At 40.2% G+C, this 18580-nt stretch overlaps 3 protein-coding genes across 5 annotated transcripts; 1 reads left to right on the top strand and 2 right to left on the bottom strand.

Moving 5' to 3' along the window:
• Positions 1 to 1825: 1825 nt before the first annotated feature.
• Positions 1826 to 13017, bottom strand: LOC135485221 (exocyst complex component 7-like). Of its 3 annotated transcripts, none has more exons than XM_064767046.1 (20): positions 12825 to 13017; positions 12453 to 12618; positions 12067 to 12151; positions 11668 to 11773; positions 11283 to 11400; positions 10783 to 10975; positions 10505 to 10544; positions 7925 to 7986; positions 7675 to 7736; positions 6465 to 6574; positions 5871 to 6095; positions 5616 to 5675; positions 5401 to 5439; positions 5069 to 5131; positions 4768 to 4834; positions 4388 to 4456; positions 3745 to 3862; positions 3373 to 3468; positions 2886 to 3009; positions 1826 to 2643 (listed from the first exon to the last, which is right to left on the bottom strand). In XM_064767046.1, exons 1-20 carry the CDS (start codon positions 12873 to 12875, stop codon positions 2407 to 2409), a joined length of 2091 nt encoding a protein of 696 aa, XP_064623116.1. In that variant the 5' UTR covers positions 12876 to 13017; the 3' UTR covers positions 1826 to 2406. The 3 variants fall into 3 exon arrangements, with proteins under 3 accessions (XP_064623116.1, XP_064623115.1, XP_064623117.1); XM_064767045.1 differs by lacking the exon at positions 10505 to 10544 and adding an exon at positions 9877 to 9946; XM_064767047.1 differs by lacking the exon at positions 10505 to 10544 and adding an exon at positions 8869 to 8887.
• Positions 13018 to 13538: 521 nt separating this feature from the next.
• On the top strand, positions 13539 to 16204 carry LOC135485258 (B9 domain-containing protein 2-like). The gene is made up of 4 exons (XM_064767106.1): positions 13539 to 13647; positions 14064 to 14155; positions 14382 to 14507; positions 14915 to 16204. Exons 2-4 carry the CDS (start codon positions 14068 to 14070, stop codon positions 15226 to 15228), a joined length of 528 nt encoding a protein of 175 aa, XP_064623176.1. The 5' UTR covers positions 13539 to 13647; positions 14064 to 14067; the 3' UTR covers positions 15229 to 16204.
• LOC135485257 (solute carrier family 25 member 45-like) lies at positions 16179 to 18208 on the bottom strand. Its single transcript, XM_064767105.1, has 4 exons — positions 17909 to 18208; positions 17616 to 17687; positions 17141 to 17378; positions 16179 to 16873 (listed from the first exon to the last, which is right to left on the bottom strand). Exons 1-4 carry the CDS (start codon positions 17996 to 17998, stop codon positions 16392 to 16394), a joined length of 882 nt encoding a protein of 293 aa, XP_064623175.1. The 5' UTR covers positions 17999 to 18208; the 3' UTR covers positions 16179 to 16391.
• Between the last annotated feature and the right edge of the window lie 372 nt (positions 18209 to 18580).

Raw genomic sequence — 18580 nt, 5'->3', positions numbered from 1 at the left:
GTAAGTAATTCTAAGGTAGGCGTGCCAATAGCCCATGCCCCCCCCCCCCCCCCACCCCGTCACAATTCTTCACAGCGGACAGAAAAACACAAAGGTGTCTCGAATAACAATCCCGCTCAGACAGACATAAATTAAAAAGCATAATTCAATAATTGAATTTCAACAGTTTTGCATTAGTAGAATTGATATCAGGGATCGTGGAACTTATAAAGTGCATATTAAATAATCAGAGTGCATTATGATAAGAGAAGCATCAGACTAGATAAGGGCATTAAGTGCGGCACCACCATTCAAAACCATTCAGGCGGCTACCAGTATCTGTTTCATCCATCAAGTTTTCAATTAACGAAGTCATGTATCTCAAAATGGAACTGACAAGATGGATACATAATCTCGATAGCAATATACATTATTTACTCTAAAATCGAAAATTAATAGTAAATAGAAATAACTAGCACCCTTGGGACAATTAAGTGATTCTCTCTCCAAAATGGTTTTAGAAATGCTCTTCGGTTTTTACCCTTTAATCAGATGATAGGATTAAGTGAAATTCATTTCAATAACCCATGTAGTTTAATTTGTAATTATGTATTTTATTTTTAAGCGATACTTGCCTTCAGTTGCCTTATATACCCTGGACAATATATCGACCCTTGATATATTTAGCCAAGGCCTTGTCATGACTTCCCTCCTCACAAGTTCACTTGCCAGAATCTTGTTGAAAGCTACATGAATGATATCTCATTTTATGTTGCAATTCAATCTGACCCGACTCAATGGAGTGACCTTCTATCTGCAAGAGAGTGAAGACAGCAGAAGGAGGGAGACAAGTAGGGGGCATCTCATCTTGACCCATGCAGCGCGCTGCCGCCTTGGTCTAGATATATATCTCACATGTAATCATCTCAATTGTGAAAAACCATCCCGGGCGCGCATGGCTCCCGAAGGATAGCCATGCTACCACGCCAAGGTATTACGTATGAACTTATATTGTAGCCTATCATTCAATGCAAAACTGATGAGAATAAAACAGACCCGCGTGAATTGCCAAAAACTTCAAATTGCTGAATTACCTACGTTTCTCTTGGGTCTTCAACAGTTTCTTTAGACGTTGCTTTGACAAGCTAGCAATTAAGTTAGCTGCGAGGTTTTGGGCATCTTCGAGGTTGGAATGGGCGGACGGCATCATGACATCGCCATGGCAACCAGGGATGAAACTCTCCAACGCCATCTGTCAACCTAGTGTTAAACTAACGAACCAATGGTAGAACTGAGGACAATTGGACAATCACAAGCCGGACACGTCAGTGTCCCAAGCAGGCTAAATAACCACTCATCGAAATGTCACAACAAGGACTGTTCCGGAGGTCACCAATCCGGTAACATGTCTGGGGTTATGGCGACTGTCTGTTTACCATCAGTAGGCTTATAAGAGGGTTTGTCCTTGCGACCAACTGTTCACAGTGGTCATCCAAGATCGTCTCACAGCCAAAAGGCTACGAGGATCGTGCCACATCCAGCAGATTGTTCTAATGGACAACAGTAACAGTGTCACAGCCAGGACCATAACCACCATAATGCATCACAACCTGAACTTGCCATCACAACCAGGACTGCCATAGAAGCCCATCCAACTGCTCTGGAATAGACATATTGGTGTCTTCCAATAACAAACGCCAGACAGCACAGAGGGGAAGACGTGGCCAGCTCAAGGACTACAGCAGCCACAGAAACAGGACTGACAGGTTGTACTGAGCTAGAGTAAAGACCACTCTTCATGAATGAACAAAGGAACAAAACTGACAATTTTCTTTCACAATTTTTTATCAAATGTACAGTCATATAGTACAGTATACAAATCGTACATCATCAGAGTTTACATAACATTAGACAATGCAGGAGAGGCATAACTACTTCAAGAGTAGTATTTTTAGATATCTGTACTTAGATTGCCTGATTTGTAATATTTTTTGATCTCAGGTTTTGTCTTTTTCAGTTAATCAAGTGTGGTACCAGTAACCCCTTTGCCAATGTTCAGTAGGACTTGATAAAAACTTTACCCCAATAGCTTCAACCAGCTACAAATAAAATAATTGACCATGTGAGAAGGCATCTCGGCAATATCCACAGGAGAATCACCAACAACACTCTAATGATCTGAGAAGATGATGTCTTTCACCAGACAATATCATTCCTGCCAAAAATGTTAACGATGCACCTTTTCTTAAAATCTCACCTGCCTACTGTCTTTTCATTCATCCAAGTTATAACTAAAGAAACAACCTTACTATAACTGAAGACAGCACCCAAGATTATAAGCTACATTCTCGTACATCACCAATGGAATAATAATAGGCCGCCAAGTTATCAGATGCAAACCTTGACCACCAACCAAACACAGTCGTCTCACATAGCACCTTCAAAGAACTGATCAATCATGTAGCTCACATCGTCAGCGGAATATTTCGTATATTTATCTGGAGTTTTTGAAAAGTTCATTGTCATGTATTTCTCCAAGAATGATCTGTATTTGGGCAGAATAAAGTCCTTGTTGTCCTTGGTGAGTTTGGCACGTAATTCTGGATCAGGACTAGCATACGTTTTCTGCGTACGGAATAACTCCTCCATCTCTTTGTTGAAACCCTGAAAATATAAACATTGAATTCAATATTGACTTTTAATGACAGTATACATCATAAACAAGATTAAATGCAATCTTCATGCAGGAGATCATTTCATAAAATAGCTGATTTTAATGGAAGGACAAAAATTTGTGAAATTTTTTTTTTTATTGCCTCCTCTCAGAAACTTTACCAGGAAAAGTTCATCAAATCAAAAAATCTCTGAAAATTTTTTTTTTTTTCTACCATAACCTGATTACTTACAGCAAATTTATCTTTGATAGTTTGCCTCTCCTTATCTTTTAACTTCCCCGACTCCGGCGATGGAGTCTTCTGAAGTGAGGCAGGTTTGCTTGGCTCATAGATGTAATGAAGGACACGACTCCAACTGTAACAGAAACGTACACGTTATCTTCAGAGGCTCAACAGGAACAATGACAGCTACAGCATCTCATACCATTTCCACATCCCCGTCATCCCCACAACAACATTTTATCACTCATTTCTTCTCTTGTCCGAGATCCATAACAGACTTTTCAAAGGGAACAACACCCACCATAAGGCTGAACACATTTCATTGTACAGGCATATTTTGCAGCAAAGATTATTGGAATTTCATAAGGCTAGATCTTAACAGGTTCATCATCTTCTTCTGTTAGTTACAAACAGCCTTTTCCAATGTATCTGGCTGTTTTTACATGCTACCACCACACACACACTCACACACCTCAAAGTGGCCTGGTTACCTTACCTTTGTGAATACAACCTCATATGCTCAAGGAGTTGCTCATTATAGTACTTCTCGACATCTTTGTTATAAGCTGTTAGCGCTTCTAATACGCCAGATCTGGAAAGGAGGCAACACATTCAGTCACAGGGTTATCTTGACCAAGGACGGTCTCACGCGAAACGTGGCTCAATCAACAATTAAACGCCCTGTTTCCTGTGATATTGCCAAGCCTTTTCTCAAGACTTCACCTGAAACTTTGGTTGCAATGAAAACTCCCAACACCACAGTGGCGATCTTGGTCCATGTCTGATTTCATCATCTGGGGATGTCTATCAGAGAGTGTAGTGTCAGCCACAGGAATACACTTTCTTTACAAAAGAGCTGTCTACTTACCTCTTCATGGAAGTGAGTACATAATTGTAGTTGTTCAGAATGAAGACGGCCTTCAGAGTCTCTCCGTAGCAATTAGATTTGTTACACAGGTTGAGGTTCAATGCACACAGCACCTTGTCTGGAAAAAAGAGCAAAATGTTTGGTGAGCACGCTACAGGACTCACTGCCACTTCCTTTGATCAAGAACCAAGTGACTGCAATGCTACACGACTCACTGCCACTTCCTTTGATCAAGAACCAAGTGACTGCAATGCTACACGACTCACTGCCACTTCCTTTGATCAAGAACCAAGTGACTGCAATGCTACACGACTCACTGCCACTTCCTTTGATCAAGAACCAAGTGACTGCAATGCCACACGACTCACTGCCACTTCCTTTGATCAAGAACCAAGTGACTGCAATGCTACACGACTCACTGCCACTTCCTTTGATCAAGAACCAAGTGACTGCAATGCCACACGACTCACTGCCACTTCCTTTGATCAAGAATCAAGTGACTGCAATGCCACACGACTCACTGCCACTTCCTTTGATCAAGAACCAAGTGACTGCAATATCATCATCAAAAGTACAATTATCGACCATTATCTCAGTATCATACTTGGTTCCATTACCCTACTTTTTGGTTATTAGTACTTACTTATATAATCAGCAAGTTTATGCTTAAAAATATCATCACGTTTGAGGTCAGTGGGTGTGGTTTTGGCTTCTGAAAGAGAAGGCACTTACATTAATGTAAGAGATGACAAGCAGTCTGTCGCACCCTGATCAGTTTTGGCACCCAGTGGTGCAGCAGCAGAGGAGTATGTTACATCAGGAAATCAATCTCTGTGTTCTTCTATACTGCACTTCAGCGCGGTCAAATGCTTCCTTAGCCAGACATCTATAGCCAAACAGGCGCTTGAGGGAACCACCCAAACCAATGTCTCATTAGAAAGTTGGATCTTTCCTCATCAGAATGCAGGAGGACATCTGGGGAGAGCTATTTCTGTTTTAAGTGTATCTTATTTTTCAACTTGCCTTGTTCTAGAAGCATAGCACCTGCTGTTTCTCCATAATCCATCAGTTGTTCAAGGAAGATCAGCACCTAAAAAATGAAAAGTATTGTGAACTTCACCAAAACTATGCAAAACCAAGTCATGGAATTATTCCTTTAGATTGTATCCCTCATCCTCTTAAGGGACATTACACTCTACTTCAGAACAAGAAATGACTCCAGCACAACTAACATTACGCTGACTTTAGAAACATTTCAGACCTCCGACTCTGCAATTCCTACAAATTTCAAGGTCACATCGAGTTGCCACATTGGCTTACTTACATTATTAGCAAGTTCATGGACTGTTCCGTCCTTGGGCATGTTGGATTGTTTATCAGAGTCATTCTGGAATGATGATAGACACAAGTAAACAACAAGATATCTAAATCAGTAACCATCCTCCTCATCATGACCGGAATACTACCATGTTGACGTGGTTCTACCCAAACTTGAATTGGTGGCCATTGCCTCCGACTGGCACAGCCATATTGTTATCATGAGACATTGTGACAAGTGGTCATAAACTAACTGACAATTTCCCCTCTTTCAAACAAGTACAGCTTGACCAGCATGAAATTGAAGAATCAGGATTGCATCCCATTATTCTGACTTACCCTTATATTTTCGATGAATGACTCCAATGCTTTGGCACCCTGAAAACAGACAGGCAAAGGATGAGCTTAGCAAAGATAGTGAACAATCATTCAATTCAAACAATCAATTGAAAAAGCAAGTCCAACAGTAACCTTTTCTTCAATGTCACGAAGACACTGAAATATCACTGCCCTCTCAGGCATACAGATGCATAAAGTGAATAGCGATGACCTACTGTAGTACTGAGCGAGTCCATGAGTGAGGTCAGCTTATGTCGCGTCGGTGCCTGACATCCCTAAAGGAAAGAAGATATTACTTTATTCAATTTCATAAATCTGACATTTGCCAGGTAGACACCAATATTAACATAGACTTTGATCAACAGGCTCGTCACAGCCGCAGGTATCGTAATGCGTTAGAGTTTAATGCCATGTTTGCTTTCTAAATCGCAAAAATAAAACAGCGAACATTCCCCATCTGGACCCCATACCTCCAAAGTCTGTATAAATTCCACCTTGACCGAGCGTAGATGTTTCACCACAGGGAAGATGGACAACAGGCCAGAGAAGTCGTGTTTAGCAATCAACTTCCTGGCTGAAATGGCAATCTGTTCTCCCTCGTTCACAATCGATTCCAACGACGACTGGATCAGGAGATCGAATGTTTTCCGCTGGTATTCGTGTGGAAGAATTCTCATCAGGAGCTGGTTTTCACTCTGTAACGAGACAAGAGAGAAATCTACATTCAAAAGATTAGTATGGTGCAGAGAGAATCCTCCCATCGGTAGCCGGTGATCATCTCTTCCTCAATCACTGAAGATGGAGTCTTCTATACCAATTGGTGGCCAATCGTTGTGTCAGGCAAGAAACACTCAAAGGAGCTAACGCAGAAGAAGACCAGTATCTGCGGATTGAACCTTGTGGCACATTCTGATGCCACGAGTGTGTTAGCTGTTGACTAGTTTAACAATGGTACACACAGCTCTTCAGTGCCTGACATTGGAGGTACATATAGGAGCTCATTCAACCAAGGCCACCACTGCTATGGCAGAATGATATAAACTTGGCTATAAAATGCACCTCACCTGTGCCAACTTAAGTAAAGCCGAGATGCAGCTCATATAGATCTCTATGTCAATCTCACTGCCTTCTTCTTTGATATCAAGGCTGAAAGATGGCTGCCGCTTCAGGCCACCTTAAAAGGTACAGAGCACAATCAGTAACATGATTTAAAGTATTAGACCATATGGATTTCACACTTGGTTAAAGACAAGAAATGTATCTGTTTGCAGGTTTTTATGCCCTTATCAATTCTGCTGAGTTCAGAAACTGTTTTACTAGTATTTTTGACATAGCTGATACTGTAATGTGTAGTATATACCAGACAAGGTACCTATAACTCCAGTTCACAGACTCGTGACTACTGATGTATCTCTGTTACTTGTTGTAGAATAATGTTATAGTTTATGGAACAGTGATGCATTTCTAGTCCAAAATAGATCAATAGGGTTATTTGGTTATCACTGACAACAAAGTCTAAAAGGTAGTTAATCAAGAGGCCAAAACCAGAAATTCCTTTGACGTTAGATTACAGAATAAACAATATTACAACAAAACAAACAATGAAAGTCAATACACCAGTAAGATTAGATTGAATTCCTGCCACGGTGGTTCGTAATTTTGCACCTTGCAAGATGACTCAGTATTAGTTGTTATTCCACGCTAACATCAATAGTGAAGCCAATGAATTTGCTGACACAGCAAGACTTACATGAACAGAGATCAAATACAGAGGAAGGTCTGTGTTGGCCTGTCGATTGTGGAGTTAAAATGATCGCGTTGAAATCAAAAGCAACAGATATGCTGTGCATAGTCCAGTAGTTCAAAGCAAGTCTAATCACTAACCTTGGTGTTTTACTTGACATCGAACACCAAGTTAGCAACTAACATGTTTTGAACAGCCAGGTGCAGGTAAAATGGCAAAGGTGAAAATGTAACTCATTCTCGTAATCTCTGGTATTGAAGCAAGCCAAAGCTATAAGCAAGGGTCTGAAGCTATTTTCCTAGCACTGCACACAGAATCCAATGCCTTTCTCTCTTGGCACATAGCCTACTCCAAACTTCCATATCCACTCCTTCTTTATTTACAGTTGAACAGCTTGTTTTCAAGGAGTTATTTGTGCAACAACACTTAGAGTAATAAGACTGAGACATGAACAAAAAACACTGCAAATGAAGCCAAACTAATCTAAAGCTTGGATCAAGCTAGCTCTACGGACAAGGAATAAATCTTACTTGGATCAATGGGTAAAGAGTGGATTGAACCTCGTATCAGTGATGTTGACTTGCGGGCAAATCTGAAAATGATGAAACACGTTCAAAGCTAACTGAAATATCATACTATCTCATCATCATAACTCCACAATCGGACATCGACAACTCTGTGCCAGCCCGCAGTTTTTAAGTCATAGAATTTCAGCCAGGAACTGATAAGATAACCAGATGTTTTGGTGTATATGACGTGACAAGAAATATCCAGACTTACGTTGCGACTCTCTTGGAAGTCCGCCTGGTTGGAGTGTCTTTTGCACCTCTCATTTTTGCCGTCTGCAAATGATAAAACAGACATGTTAAGGTAAAGAAAGAGAGAAAGCACAAATGTTTTTGGCCTACAGGGGGGGGGGGGGCATTGTAATGGAAACACACCAATGCAAGTAGAATATTTGAGTTTTATGACGCTTGTGCATGAGCCTTGAACCATTTCTGTACAAAAGTTTCTTCATCAAGGATTAAGCATTTTCAATTGCATTGATGAATAAATTGATAAAAGCAAGATATTGGTTTGTACTACATGTATAAGTGTTGTAGTTTATCTCTTACAATTTGTTAAATGTCATGAAACACTGCAGCCACAGCACAATGGTCATGCCACATTCATGCAGAAAAGTCAGTGAGTATTGTTTTGATTTCAAATGAACTACAATATAAAGACAATAGCTTAGTTCATACAGTTATCTAGTAATTTAAACAAGGCTTTTATCTGTATTGATGAGCAAGACAGAAACATCACACAAGGATGCATGCATTGTACCAAACATAGAATGGAGAGAGACGAAAAACAAAATATAAACTGCTATTCTCAAAACGAAAATTTGAATATTCTAAAGGATCAGTGTCGTGAAATCAGTCTTTTGTTACTGTGTCAATGTTTGGCCAGGTAGAGTAATGGGGAAGACAGCTTTTCAGGATAAGAAACATGCATCAGTTTAATGAAAACATCACAACGGACCACGACTTGAAACCTAACTTAGTAAAACAAATTCACAACAAGGGAATGATGGCCCGATGTTATTCTCATTCTAATCAGGCATGTAAGTCTTAAAATCAAGGAGCTACACAACAAGTGAAAGTAACAGACGATGGCTTTCATCTTAGTGAAGTTTTGCTCACTACACGTTAAGTGGAGTGCAAAAAAATAGGAGGACATACCACAAGTGCTCCGTGGTGTCTAAAAATTTAGAAGTGTATCAGAGTTAGAGACATAAAGGTTAGCAATAGACTGGCATGTGCTGCTTGTACAGAGACATGTGTACAGGAGGTCTGCATTACATGTATGGAGACATGTGTACAGGAGGTCTGCATTACATGTACGGAGACATGTGTACAGGAGGTCTGCATTACATGTATGGAGACATGTATACAGGAGGTCTGCATTACATGTATGGAGACATGTATACAGGAGGTCTGCATTACATGTATGGAGACATGTATACAGGAGGTCTGCATTACATGTATGGAGACATGTATACAGGAGGTCTGCATTACATGTATGGAGACATGTATACAGGAGGTCTGCATTCCATGCCTGGAGACATGTATACAGGAGGTATCTGCATTCCATGCCTGGAGACATGTATACAGAAGGTATTTACAGATTCAAGTGCATCATGAAAGCAAAGGGCCAAATGCATTTGCCATTTACCCAGGCGTGATAATCTGCCTTAGATTTTACCAATGCTTTTTAGCATTATTGGCAACCCAAGGCAGTAGCTTTGCCACTGCATAACGGACATTAAGCGATATTTTCAAGAACTTTCAAAATGCACAAGAATAGTGTCTAGCCTAAACCATGTAGTATTGACCTGAAGGTTGGAGGGCACCATAGAGAGACTCATCAAAATCACCATTCTCCTTCAATGGCTCTTTTAACGAAAGTGAACCTTTCAAGATATCGTCCCACCGATGTCGAAATAATGCGTTGATAAGACTGCATACTGCAAGTTAACCAATTAACAATTATGATAGCCTAGAATTTGATTGTGACCTTTAAGGGGTTTACCTTATTTCTCATACGTTCAACATCAACAGATATGCGATTTTTTTTCATATTTTCAATGTCCCACAGATGCCTTCAAACCGTGACAAGGTCATACAATAGTCAAGCTAAGCACCAAGCCTCATGTTACGTAGTCAGCCGTTGTTCCTGTGTGCACTTACTACAAGAGGCGAGTGGGGGGTACCGTGGGATGTACTACCACTGCTTGCCTTCCGCAAATGATCCTTTACTCTGTAAATGAAATGGAGAGTCAACGACAACATCAGGTGACTGTTACTATCTCCCATTACCACATTTTCTTACTATATCACACTTTGTCACGATGGATAGAGGTGCTAGTCTGAGGAGGTTTGGTTATCAATGTCAGGTTAACTCAAGGCTAAAAATCGGAGCCACTGCTGCACAGAGATAGCTGCCAATGGAACCAGACTTTTACTTTCTACTTGGGATATTTCCTTCTGCTGGCCATGGAGAGGACATGTGACCTTATGAAGACTGGTTCACACAGAGGGGCTGATCGGGGCATGTGTTGGGCAGCTGACCACCATTGCTAGTGGAAGGATATGTTAATTGTTATTGTGCTGTTGGAAATAGTGATGAGGAAGTCAGCTGCACTTTAACTGAGGGATGACCCAAGTGTGAAGCAGATTACCTGGTTATGTCATCAGCAGTGTGGATTGACAATATATCATGTTATGAGAGATTTTGAATGGAAGGACCCAGTCCCAGGTATTAGAAAAGGACATCTGCTTGTTCTCTCTGAGACCATTTACCAACTGATCAACTTACCAACGTTTCATAACGTTTCATGGGGATAAAATCCTGAAAGCTAATTATCAATAGAATCGTTGAGAGATCCACTACTGTTATGAATTTGGTGTCCACTAACTTGTAATTTAACCTTCAGTTTATTCAAATAAACAAACGAAAAAACCCTCTTAGTTCTCTGTAGTTGCCCAATATCACTAAAAATACCTTTTTTTACAGTAAAGCAACGAACAATCAGGCAACGATGCAATTTTTGTAACTACACCCAAAAAGAGATGTATTTGTTGTAAATTACATACCCTTGCAAAGTTTTCATGAGATTATTTGACCTGACCGTTGCGTAAACATTCATGAATTCAGTCGATGCTCTGTTGTCAACAAGCCATTTTGTTATCTGAACAAGTTCCTCGACCACTCTGTCCGATATATGCTCGACACCTAATATACTGCCAGCACTGCATACACTCTCTGGACGCTTGTCGCTTGGCAGTTCTGAAAATTATAGACATCACGCTTTATCCAAAAGCAACATATCTGAAATGAAAACTAAATACGTGGTTACTCCGATGCATAGGTAGAAGCGGTTCTGCCATAACTTCACAACAACAACATTTGTTTTTTCTTGTTTTCGAATAAAGTTTCGTTGCAAGGTATCTCGCACATATTTCACAAGTTTTGGGTCACCAACTTGTTTACACATGAGACAAGCTGTCTCGAGTCAGAAGTGTCCATTCGAGTTCCATGCACAGGTAATACATAACAAAACCTTTTATAGTCACAAGAACCTGTCAATGCAAACCTTCATCTGTTCCAATCATGTTTAGAACCGCCACGGGGGTAACTGGCTTACTGTGTCGCTTCAGCAGAGAACTAAACTCTCGCTCCAAATTGTCTTTGCCAGTCTCATACAGATTGCTCTGAAATATAAAAACCATTACAAAGAATTACATAAAACAGAAGTTAAATTACCCAACTGAAAAGTCTCAAGGCAACAACACGACTGATGATTTCAAAGTATGAACTACAACTGGAGTTAGAAGATTTGAGATGAGTCAGGGACAACACTCCACACCATGCACCAAATCAAACCTAAGTAACTGCTACCATAGTTTCGACTCTAGCACATTTTAAGGTATTGTGTCAGAATGCTATTATGCTAACATGACCCCTACATGTATACCTACAACAGTAGAGAGTTCAGGGCTTCCTGGATTATCTTCTGTGAAGTAGTTCACTGCTCCTCTCAGTTTAGCCATGCAATCCAAATACGTCTCCAAACCAGAGCTAGGCCTGAAAGGAAACCAGAGAAGATGTTTTAATGACATGTCAATAAAAACAACTCAAGGTTCAAGAAAAAGTTGACTGCCACCCTCTAGAAATCCTGACTGTTCAAGAAATCATGGATTCTTACAACTTCAAGGCTGTCATTTGCGAAGAAGGTAGCTTTGGTTCACTGCTCAGCTTCTAACTGATTTCCGACATTAGCTATTGACTGTTGTGAACATTGGTGCTCCAATGTCTGCATGTATCTGTATGATAATCAAGCCAAGAAAGACTTTAAACATTAGTGAAATGTTCCTCACCCCTCTCGTATGATAGGATCAGCTTCTTTTGCAACATGATAGAAACTTAACACATTATCAAGTTTACAAAGACTTTTGTCAATATCTGATAAAGAGTTAAGGTTAATAACTCACATCAATTTCAGATATGAATTAAAGAAAATATTCTCTTTTTATAATGACCACCATCAGATTTCTACTGTGAAATGTACTGCCATGGTCTGCAAAAGTTGGTTCGTTTAGATTGATGTAGTTTTGGAGCTATCATATGTTCTTTTCTACTATTTGATTCTTAACACTTCCACTGCGATCACGATCTGGACGTAAACTCTCTCGAAAAACCAAGGATAATGCGAGGTTGGGGAGCAGGAGACCGATTTTGAACTTATTTCTGATTGCAAGGATACTCTCTTGTCTCCTCTGTAAGTTCCCTGTTTCTTGATAAACTGGTGTGATTGTAGCTTCCAGCTTCCGCAGTCTGTTGTTGAATGTGTCAAGTATAGACAACATGTTCTTTGTCATGTTGTCACTCTTGTCCAACGATTCCTTGAGAAGGGCCAAATTGGTGGTTTCCTGCAATTGAAAATTTAGACACTTTTTATCATTTTGAATCCTGATCCTAATTTAGCAATTCGTAATTACCTTATGACTTTGATTAACATTATATGAACGTCAAACTTGTTTGGGCTGTGGTTGGTTCAAATGCATGTAGTGACCGAATGGCAGAGTCAGTGAGAATGCATTCTCTTGTGCTTTTTTTAGCCTACTCATGAACTAACCCTATCCAACTTGACATCAATTTCATATTTCCGTGCTTCAAAATCATCCATTTTTAAAGTTTTTTAGTGCCAATGGCACTCAACAAGATGTTGGATCAATTCGATTGAAAATGTGAAGCAGAATTAGGTAGAAATTCGGCTTTTATTGGGAATATCTGTTTTTAGATTTCCAGGCTCCGCCTTGTTGCCGGAAGTAAAGTCTCACTCATCGTCGAAATTTGATCAGACTGGTGAATCGAACGCACACAAAATTTACATTGCGCAAGAAAAATCAAGTGCGCGAGCCATCAGGTGGCACTACACAGTGTGGAGGACGGCGTCAAGGGTAGCGTCAGATAGGCCTCGGGCAACCGACACGGGGTAGTCTTTCAGTTCCTGCTGAGGTCTAATCATACATCATAGGCACCATAATCCATACATTTATGGGTTCATATGAATCCAGAGAAGAAGTCTTCAAACTGGCCTCAATCGGTTCAAAATGAATGATTTAGGAATGCCATTACCACCGATTTTGTCGTGGAAATTACCACTTTGTTTATTTAAAGAAATAAAATACCCAATTTGACATCCTGCAGAATCAGGATAATCGGGCATTTCCAGTGATATACGACACAAATGGGTTTTCCTCATGTAATCACATTGGAAACGCATTTTGAAATAGATGTTACGTCCTGTTAATGGGTCACGTCATCATCGCGTACATTCGGGAAAAACTCCCTAATGAGACCTCAGCGCAAGCGTGAAATAGTTATGGGGTAGCTATGGCGGCTGACAAACAAATCTGATTTTGCTGAATATGCCGATTTTCAAATCAATTTCTCTGGTAAATATCTTCTTCTTTTACCAAACAGCGATGTTACTATCCTAGTTGATATATTGAAGAAGCTTTTTCATAGTGGTTATTGGGTATCGGGTGATTCCTTCTCTGAAAAAATGACAAGTATAGTGATATTTTCCCCCAGTTTGTGTAACTGTCCGACAATAGCTTCATCCATGTACATTGGTACACTCCTTATTCAAGCATCTATTTTCGGATACCAATTAGAAGGAGGGGGGGGGCACCAAGCTTTCCGCTGCCCAGTCACCTTCCACACCACAGTATTAGTTTCACAACTGAATTTCACAGACCAGGGAAAAAGTAGCAGACTGGTTTCCTTTTGAATGGACAGTATTTATTGACAAAGCGGCAGCAGTAGTCTTAAAAGATAGACTTCAATATTTGTCTGTTTTTATTTCCAGTAAAATGGCAGAAGTTCATGTGATTGGTCAGATTGTGGGAGCCACTGGTTTCCCAGAGCACAATTTGTTCTGTAAATGGGGAATACACACAGGTATGCAGTTTGAACTTTGACAATGACAAATCAAGGCTTTATTTTAAGCGTTTAACCATGTTATTGTTAACAAGGAGGTTAAACTGAAAATTCTTGAAAACTTTTTCAAACTGCCTCTCAAAAGGCCTGTGGAATCCTGGATACAAGCAGCAAGTTGCAATGTTTTGATGCAACTTCCTCTTAAACGTTTCTGAGTTCAGCAAAAAATCTTTTTTCATGATTTTAGGTGGTGCGTGGAAGATACTTGCAGGATTAAGGGAGGGTCAGACACAGGTTGATAACCCCCAGATTGAAGACAGAGCCAGCTGGTACCACCCCATTGATATTCACTTTGCCACAAAAGGCTTGCAAGGTAACTCGAGGCCTATATTCTAAGATTAGACCAGATGCCCAGGTTCCTGTCTTGTGTTGATATTCATTTCTTGTAGAGTTGCACCAGAAGATAATTATTGTCACCAGTCTTGACATTAGCAAGGGTTTCAGAGGCTGGTGATCATTATCATTCATATGTACATGTACATTCACAATAAACCATATCTGTTTTGTCCAGGAGAAAAAGTAACAAATCTCTCTGCCCTTCCCTGAAAAGTGAACCATTTGTTTCCATCTCCACAGAATAGCTCTGCATCCTCCATTTTGTATCAATGGCAAGAGCGTGCCCATGTAGACGTGATAAGACCCTCAGTTTATCATTGTCAATGTTGCTTTATTTCTCAATGTCTCATATAATACATCATACATGTGTGTCCTTTCTTCCAGGTTGGCCCAAAATCCATTTCCAAGTCTGGCATCAAGATTCATACGGCCGGAACGAGCTTTATGGTTACGGTTTCTGTCATGTTCCATCCTCGCCAGGTGTCCACGATCTAGAATGTCCCACCTGGCGTCCACTGGGAACAGTCCGTGAGCAGATATCGCAAATGTTTCTGGGCGGAGGACCACAGCTGCGTAATCCGGATCTGATCTACAGTGGTGCTGAACGTTTTCATCTGCGAACTGTTGCCATGGGAAACGTCCAGATTCAGTTGAATGTTATTTTAAGGAACTTTGATAAGTTTGGGATTGAGTGCTGATAACTGTGCCAGTTCATATAAACACTTTTATATGATCATATGATGAGCAAAAAGATTTGGTACATTTTTCAATCTAGCTATAAAAGTTAGGCAATCAGAAGGAGCGAGTGCTCTGTGAATGAATAACCAGGTTATCCCTAATTGCCAGTCTTTGTTGCTGGTTATGGTCGTGTTTATGAGATGTTACCCAGACCTGATGTCAGTACCTAGTTTGACACAAGTTCCTGGTCGGCATTTTCCTTCTTGTTGAGTATCGAGCCATCAATAGCTCTTAAACTAGATTTTCTGTATAGGTTTTCACCAATTCAAAGACTACGGCTTGTAGCTCTGGCATGTATGTAGTCCCGAACTGCGAGTATGACCTGACTCTCACGAGAGAGGGTATCGGCACAGAATTCAAAAGATTTTTGGCAGTCCAGTTTTGTAACATCACAAATTACTGTATTATTGTAATGATCTGTCCTTCGTATTTAGGATGTTTTGAAATGATTTGTAGGATGAAGTATAATCTTCTAGGGACAAATCAGACTTTTTCATGTATGTAGGTATCGTCCAGCAAGATATCAAGACCAGTGGTAGACAAATTACTTTTACTTTCAAACCCAATTTTGACATGGTCTGCAGTTAAGTTCCAGTGTAGCTTGCTGGCAATGTAGTTGGTGTCAAATTTAACCTGAATTTACTTGCAGTCATTGGGGGTTTAGGACTGGGAACATTGTCCAACTATAGAACCTCATGAACAATACATTTGTAGAAAGTACAATATGGAATCAGAAAAATCAGTTTGGCAGCAACAGATGTGGACTGATTTGGTCCCAGTTGTAATGATGTCCTCAAGTACACTAATGTTTGGAGACACATGGACAATGTGGTGTCCCAAGCGTAGGTACATCTTTGGAGGTTTTAGAATAGGAGAAGTCAGTTGAAATAGACCAGACAACATCAGGTAGAATAATTTTGTATTATTTATTATTGTAGTTTGGTATACATTGAGCAGTCAATATTTGATAAACCAAAATATTTCTAAAAAATACTGTTTTGTTCTTTGATTAGGTTTGTCTAGTCCTATCCCTGAGAAACAAGATTTATTTGTCAACAGTGAATGTGCTACAAGAATCTCCATCATTGGATCCCTATCCCCTTTCATCTTGCATACACTTGATCTATTCTCTTAACTCTCCAAGTCCATTAAGGAACTCCATACTCTTATGATAGACTAGAAGTGTTGCTGCGTTCACTGGAAATGCCCTGATTGCACACATGAGTGTCCCTTTATAGAAAACATTCAAGCCACCGACCCGGTAACTCTGAACCACACAATCTATTGCACCTTTGTATTTCTTGCCAACGTCGGATTGTAAACGACTTTTTATGACGTCGAAGGGCATGATTATCATCCATGAACAAACTCCAGCCATTCCACCGCTAAAAAACCCTGATAAGTAACCTCCCTTGTCGGTCCATTGTTTCTTTACAAGGAAATCATTGATGATTGTATAAGTTGGTAAATAGACGGCAGATGCTGGTAGGTCCCTTATTGCTTGTATTGGGAGTCCTCGATAGAAGCCTCGTAGTCCACTTTGTTTGAAAATGTGCACTGCACAGTCCCATGGGCCTTTGAAGTAAAGTTCTTTGCTATGAGAACCTGAAAGTATATTTAGATATTTATACTTACAGCTGTAGCAATTATTTTTCTGCCAAAGGCAACCCCGCCCAACATCACTGAAAACATATTTTTCATGCCAATCCAAAAGGCCAGTTGAGATGAGGAACTGTACTACAGGCATTTCTGAAGTGTTTGGATATGGTATGATACGATGAGCCAGTGTATTGATATTAGCTACCATCCCGCACTGTCTGCCCCATACAAAGGCAGTCTCTTCCTCTCTGTTGTGTTCAACGGTCAACTTACTGAGATTCCCTGCTTGTGACTGTAGCATACACTTGATGACCTCTACTGGACATGCTGGGATGAGCTGCACCAGACCTCCTGCTACTGATGCCAGGAACACATGTGATAATTTGGGGACCTTATCCACATTCCCCTCATTCAGAAACCTCAGCGTGTTTCCATACACGCCAAAAAGAACCGAGTTGACGATTCCGTAAGAAGCAAATGGGATTGAGAGGCCTCGGAAGAAACCCCCGATCTGTAAATTAATAAAGTGGCTTTTTATTTTGGACATGTTTTCGTGCTTTGGCACAAATGAATTGTATCTTACGGAATATTGACCCAAGGCTTGTGTTACTTTTCATTGTACATGTACATTGTTACTGCATAAGTCTGCTTACCCCTTATCATTCCACATGTATGCTACATTCAGTATTATGGTTTAGGCCTACTTTTCATTTCAATATGAGGTCCTCGCCATCTTTACTTTACCTACCATTCCGTCAGCATGTATATTCCTCATGCAACTGGAGAGACTGCTGCTTGAAGACTCCACCTGAAACCTAACCTGCAATGAATCATGAACAACTTTAAAAGTGCTGATTTTGTCCAATAGGTTTAAAAGATTTGACTCCAGAAGAATTTTGCTTGTCTATAGGAAGTTGGTTCAAAACCACTGATAAAAGCAAAGGGGCATCAGTTGCCAAGAAATGAAAAAAAAGGAGAAAACAAAGTATATCTCCCTGCCCTCTAGAGCAGATAGCATTTACATTGAGCTATAAACCCTACCTTTGTAGTGTCAAAAGGATGACCGATGACCAGTCCAGCAATACCTCCTACTGCACCAGCCACATAGTCATTGACTACATTGGAAGCCATCTTGCCCTCTTTCTCAAAGATCCTCTTGAATTCTTTTACACCGAAGTCTGTTGTTGATTTTATTATCAGGGGTTGATCATTCCTTGTCGTCACTTAGAGCTTGCTTATCAGACATAGGAGAGCTGGTCATTCAGTTCTTTATCAACATAAGCAGTCAGGTGGAAGCACATTGTATACACCTGGGGCAAGCATGAATGTCGTGGTCTGTTGCTTTTGGAATAATCCACGGTAGGCCTGGAAGGCCTGTAATTAGGCCTATCAGAGATGGCCAAGGTATATGTGTCACTAGTTTATCAACATATTAAATCACTGCACATAATGTATTTAGTCAGTAATGTACACATTGTCCATGTGTCCTCTTTTATAATGTTTGTGTCATTAGAAAAATGACAAAAATGATAAAAATGTCAATTTTCCTCACATTAACGTGTCTAGTTACTGTACGTATTTCGACCATGTTTATTTCAACAGGTATTTACCTGTGACAGACAATAAAAATGTACAGAAATGAACCATACTTTTAAAATATCCTAAGACAAAAAACACCTTTGGCCGATATACAATATCGGTTGCATGAAGAAT

This window comes from Lineus longissimus, chromosome 3 (assembly GCF_910592395.1).
Source record: "Lineus longissimus chromosome 3, tnLinLong1.2, whole genome shotgun sequence".
NCBI classification, from domain to species: Eukaryota; Metazoa; Nemertea; class Pilidiophora; order Heteronemertea; family Lineidae; genus Lineus; species Lineus longissimus.
The sequence above is the reverse complement of the archived record's forward strand: the minus strand, read 5'-3'. Positions and strand labels throughout refer to the sequence as shown.

Coding starts and splice junctions, on each gene's coding strand:
- LOC135485257 (XM_064767105.1), bottom strand. CDS start 17,998: ATGGCTTCCAATGTAGTCAATGACTATGTGGCTGGTGCAGTAGGAGGT. Junction 17,688..17,908: donor ATCCTTTTGACACTACAAAG/GTAGGGTTTATA, acceptor GATTCATTGCAG/GTTAGGTTTCAGGTGGAGTC. Junction 17,379..17,615: donor ATATACATGCTGACGGAATG/GTAGGTAAAGTA, acceptor ATTAATTTACAG/ATCGGGGGTTTCTTCCGAGG.
- LOC135485221 (XM_064767045.1), bottom strand. CDS start 12,875: ATGGATGATTTTGAAGCACGGAAATATGAAATTGATGTCAAGTTGGAT. Junction 11,774..12,066: donor GATCCTATCATACGAGAGGG/GTGAGGAACATT, acceptor GTTTCCTTTCAG/GCCTAGCTCTGGTTTGGAGA. Junction 4,457..4,767: donor TGCTATGCTTCTAGAACAAG/GCAAGTTGAAAA, acceptor CTTCTCTTTCAG/AAGCCAAAACCACACCCACT.
- LOC135485258 (XM_064767106.1), top strand. CDS start 14,068: ATGGCAGAAGTTCATGTGATTGGTCAGATTGTGGGAGCCACTGGTTTC. Junction 14,156..14,381: donor TAAATGGGGAATACACACAG/GTATGCAGTTTG, acceptor TCATGATTTTAG/GTGGTGCGTGGAAGATACTT. Junction 14,508..14,914: donor TGCCACAAAAGGCTTGCAAG/GTAACTCGAGGC, acceptor CCTTTCTTCCAG/GTTGGCCCAAAATCCATTTC.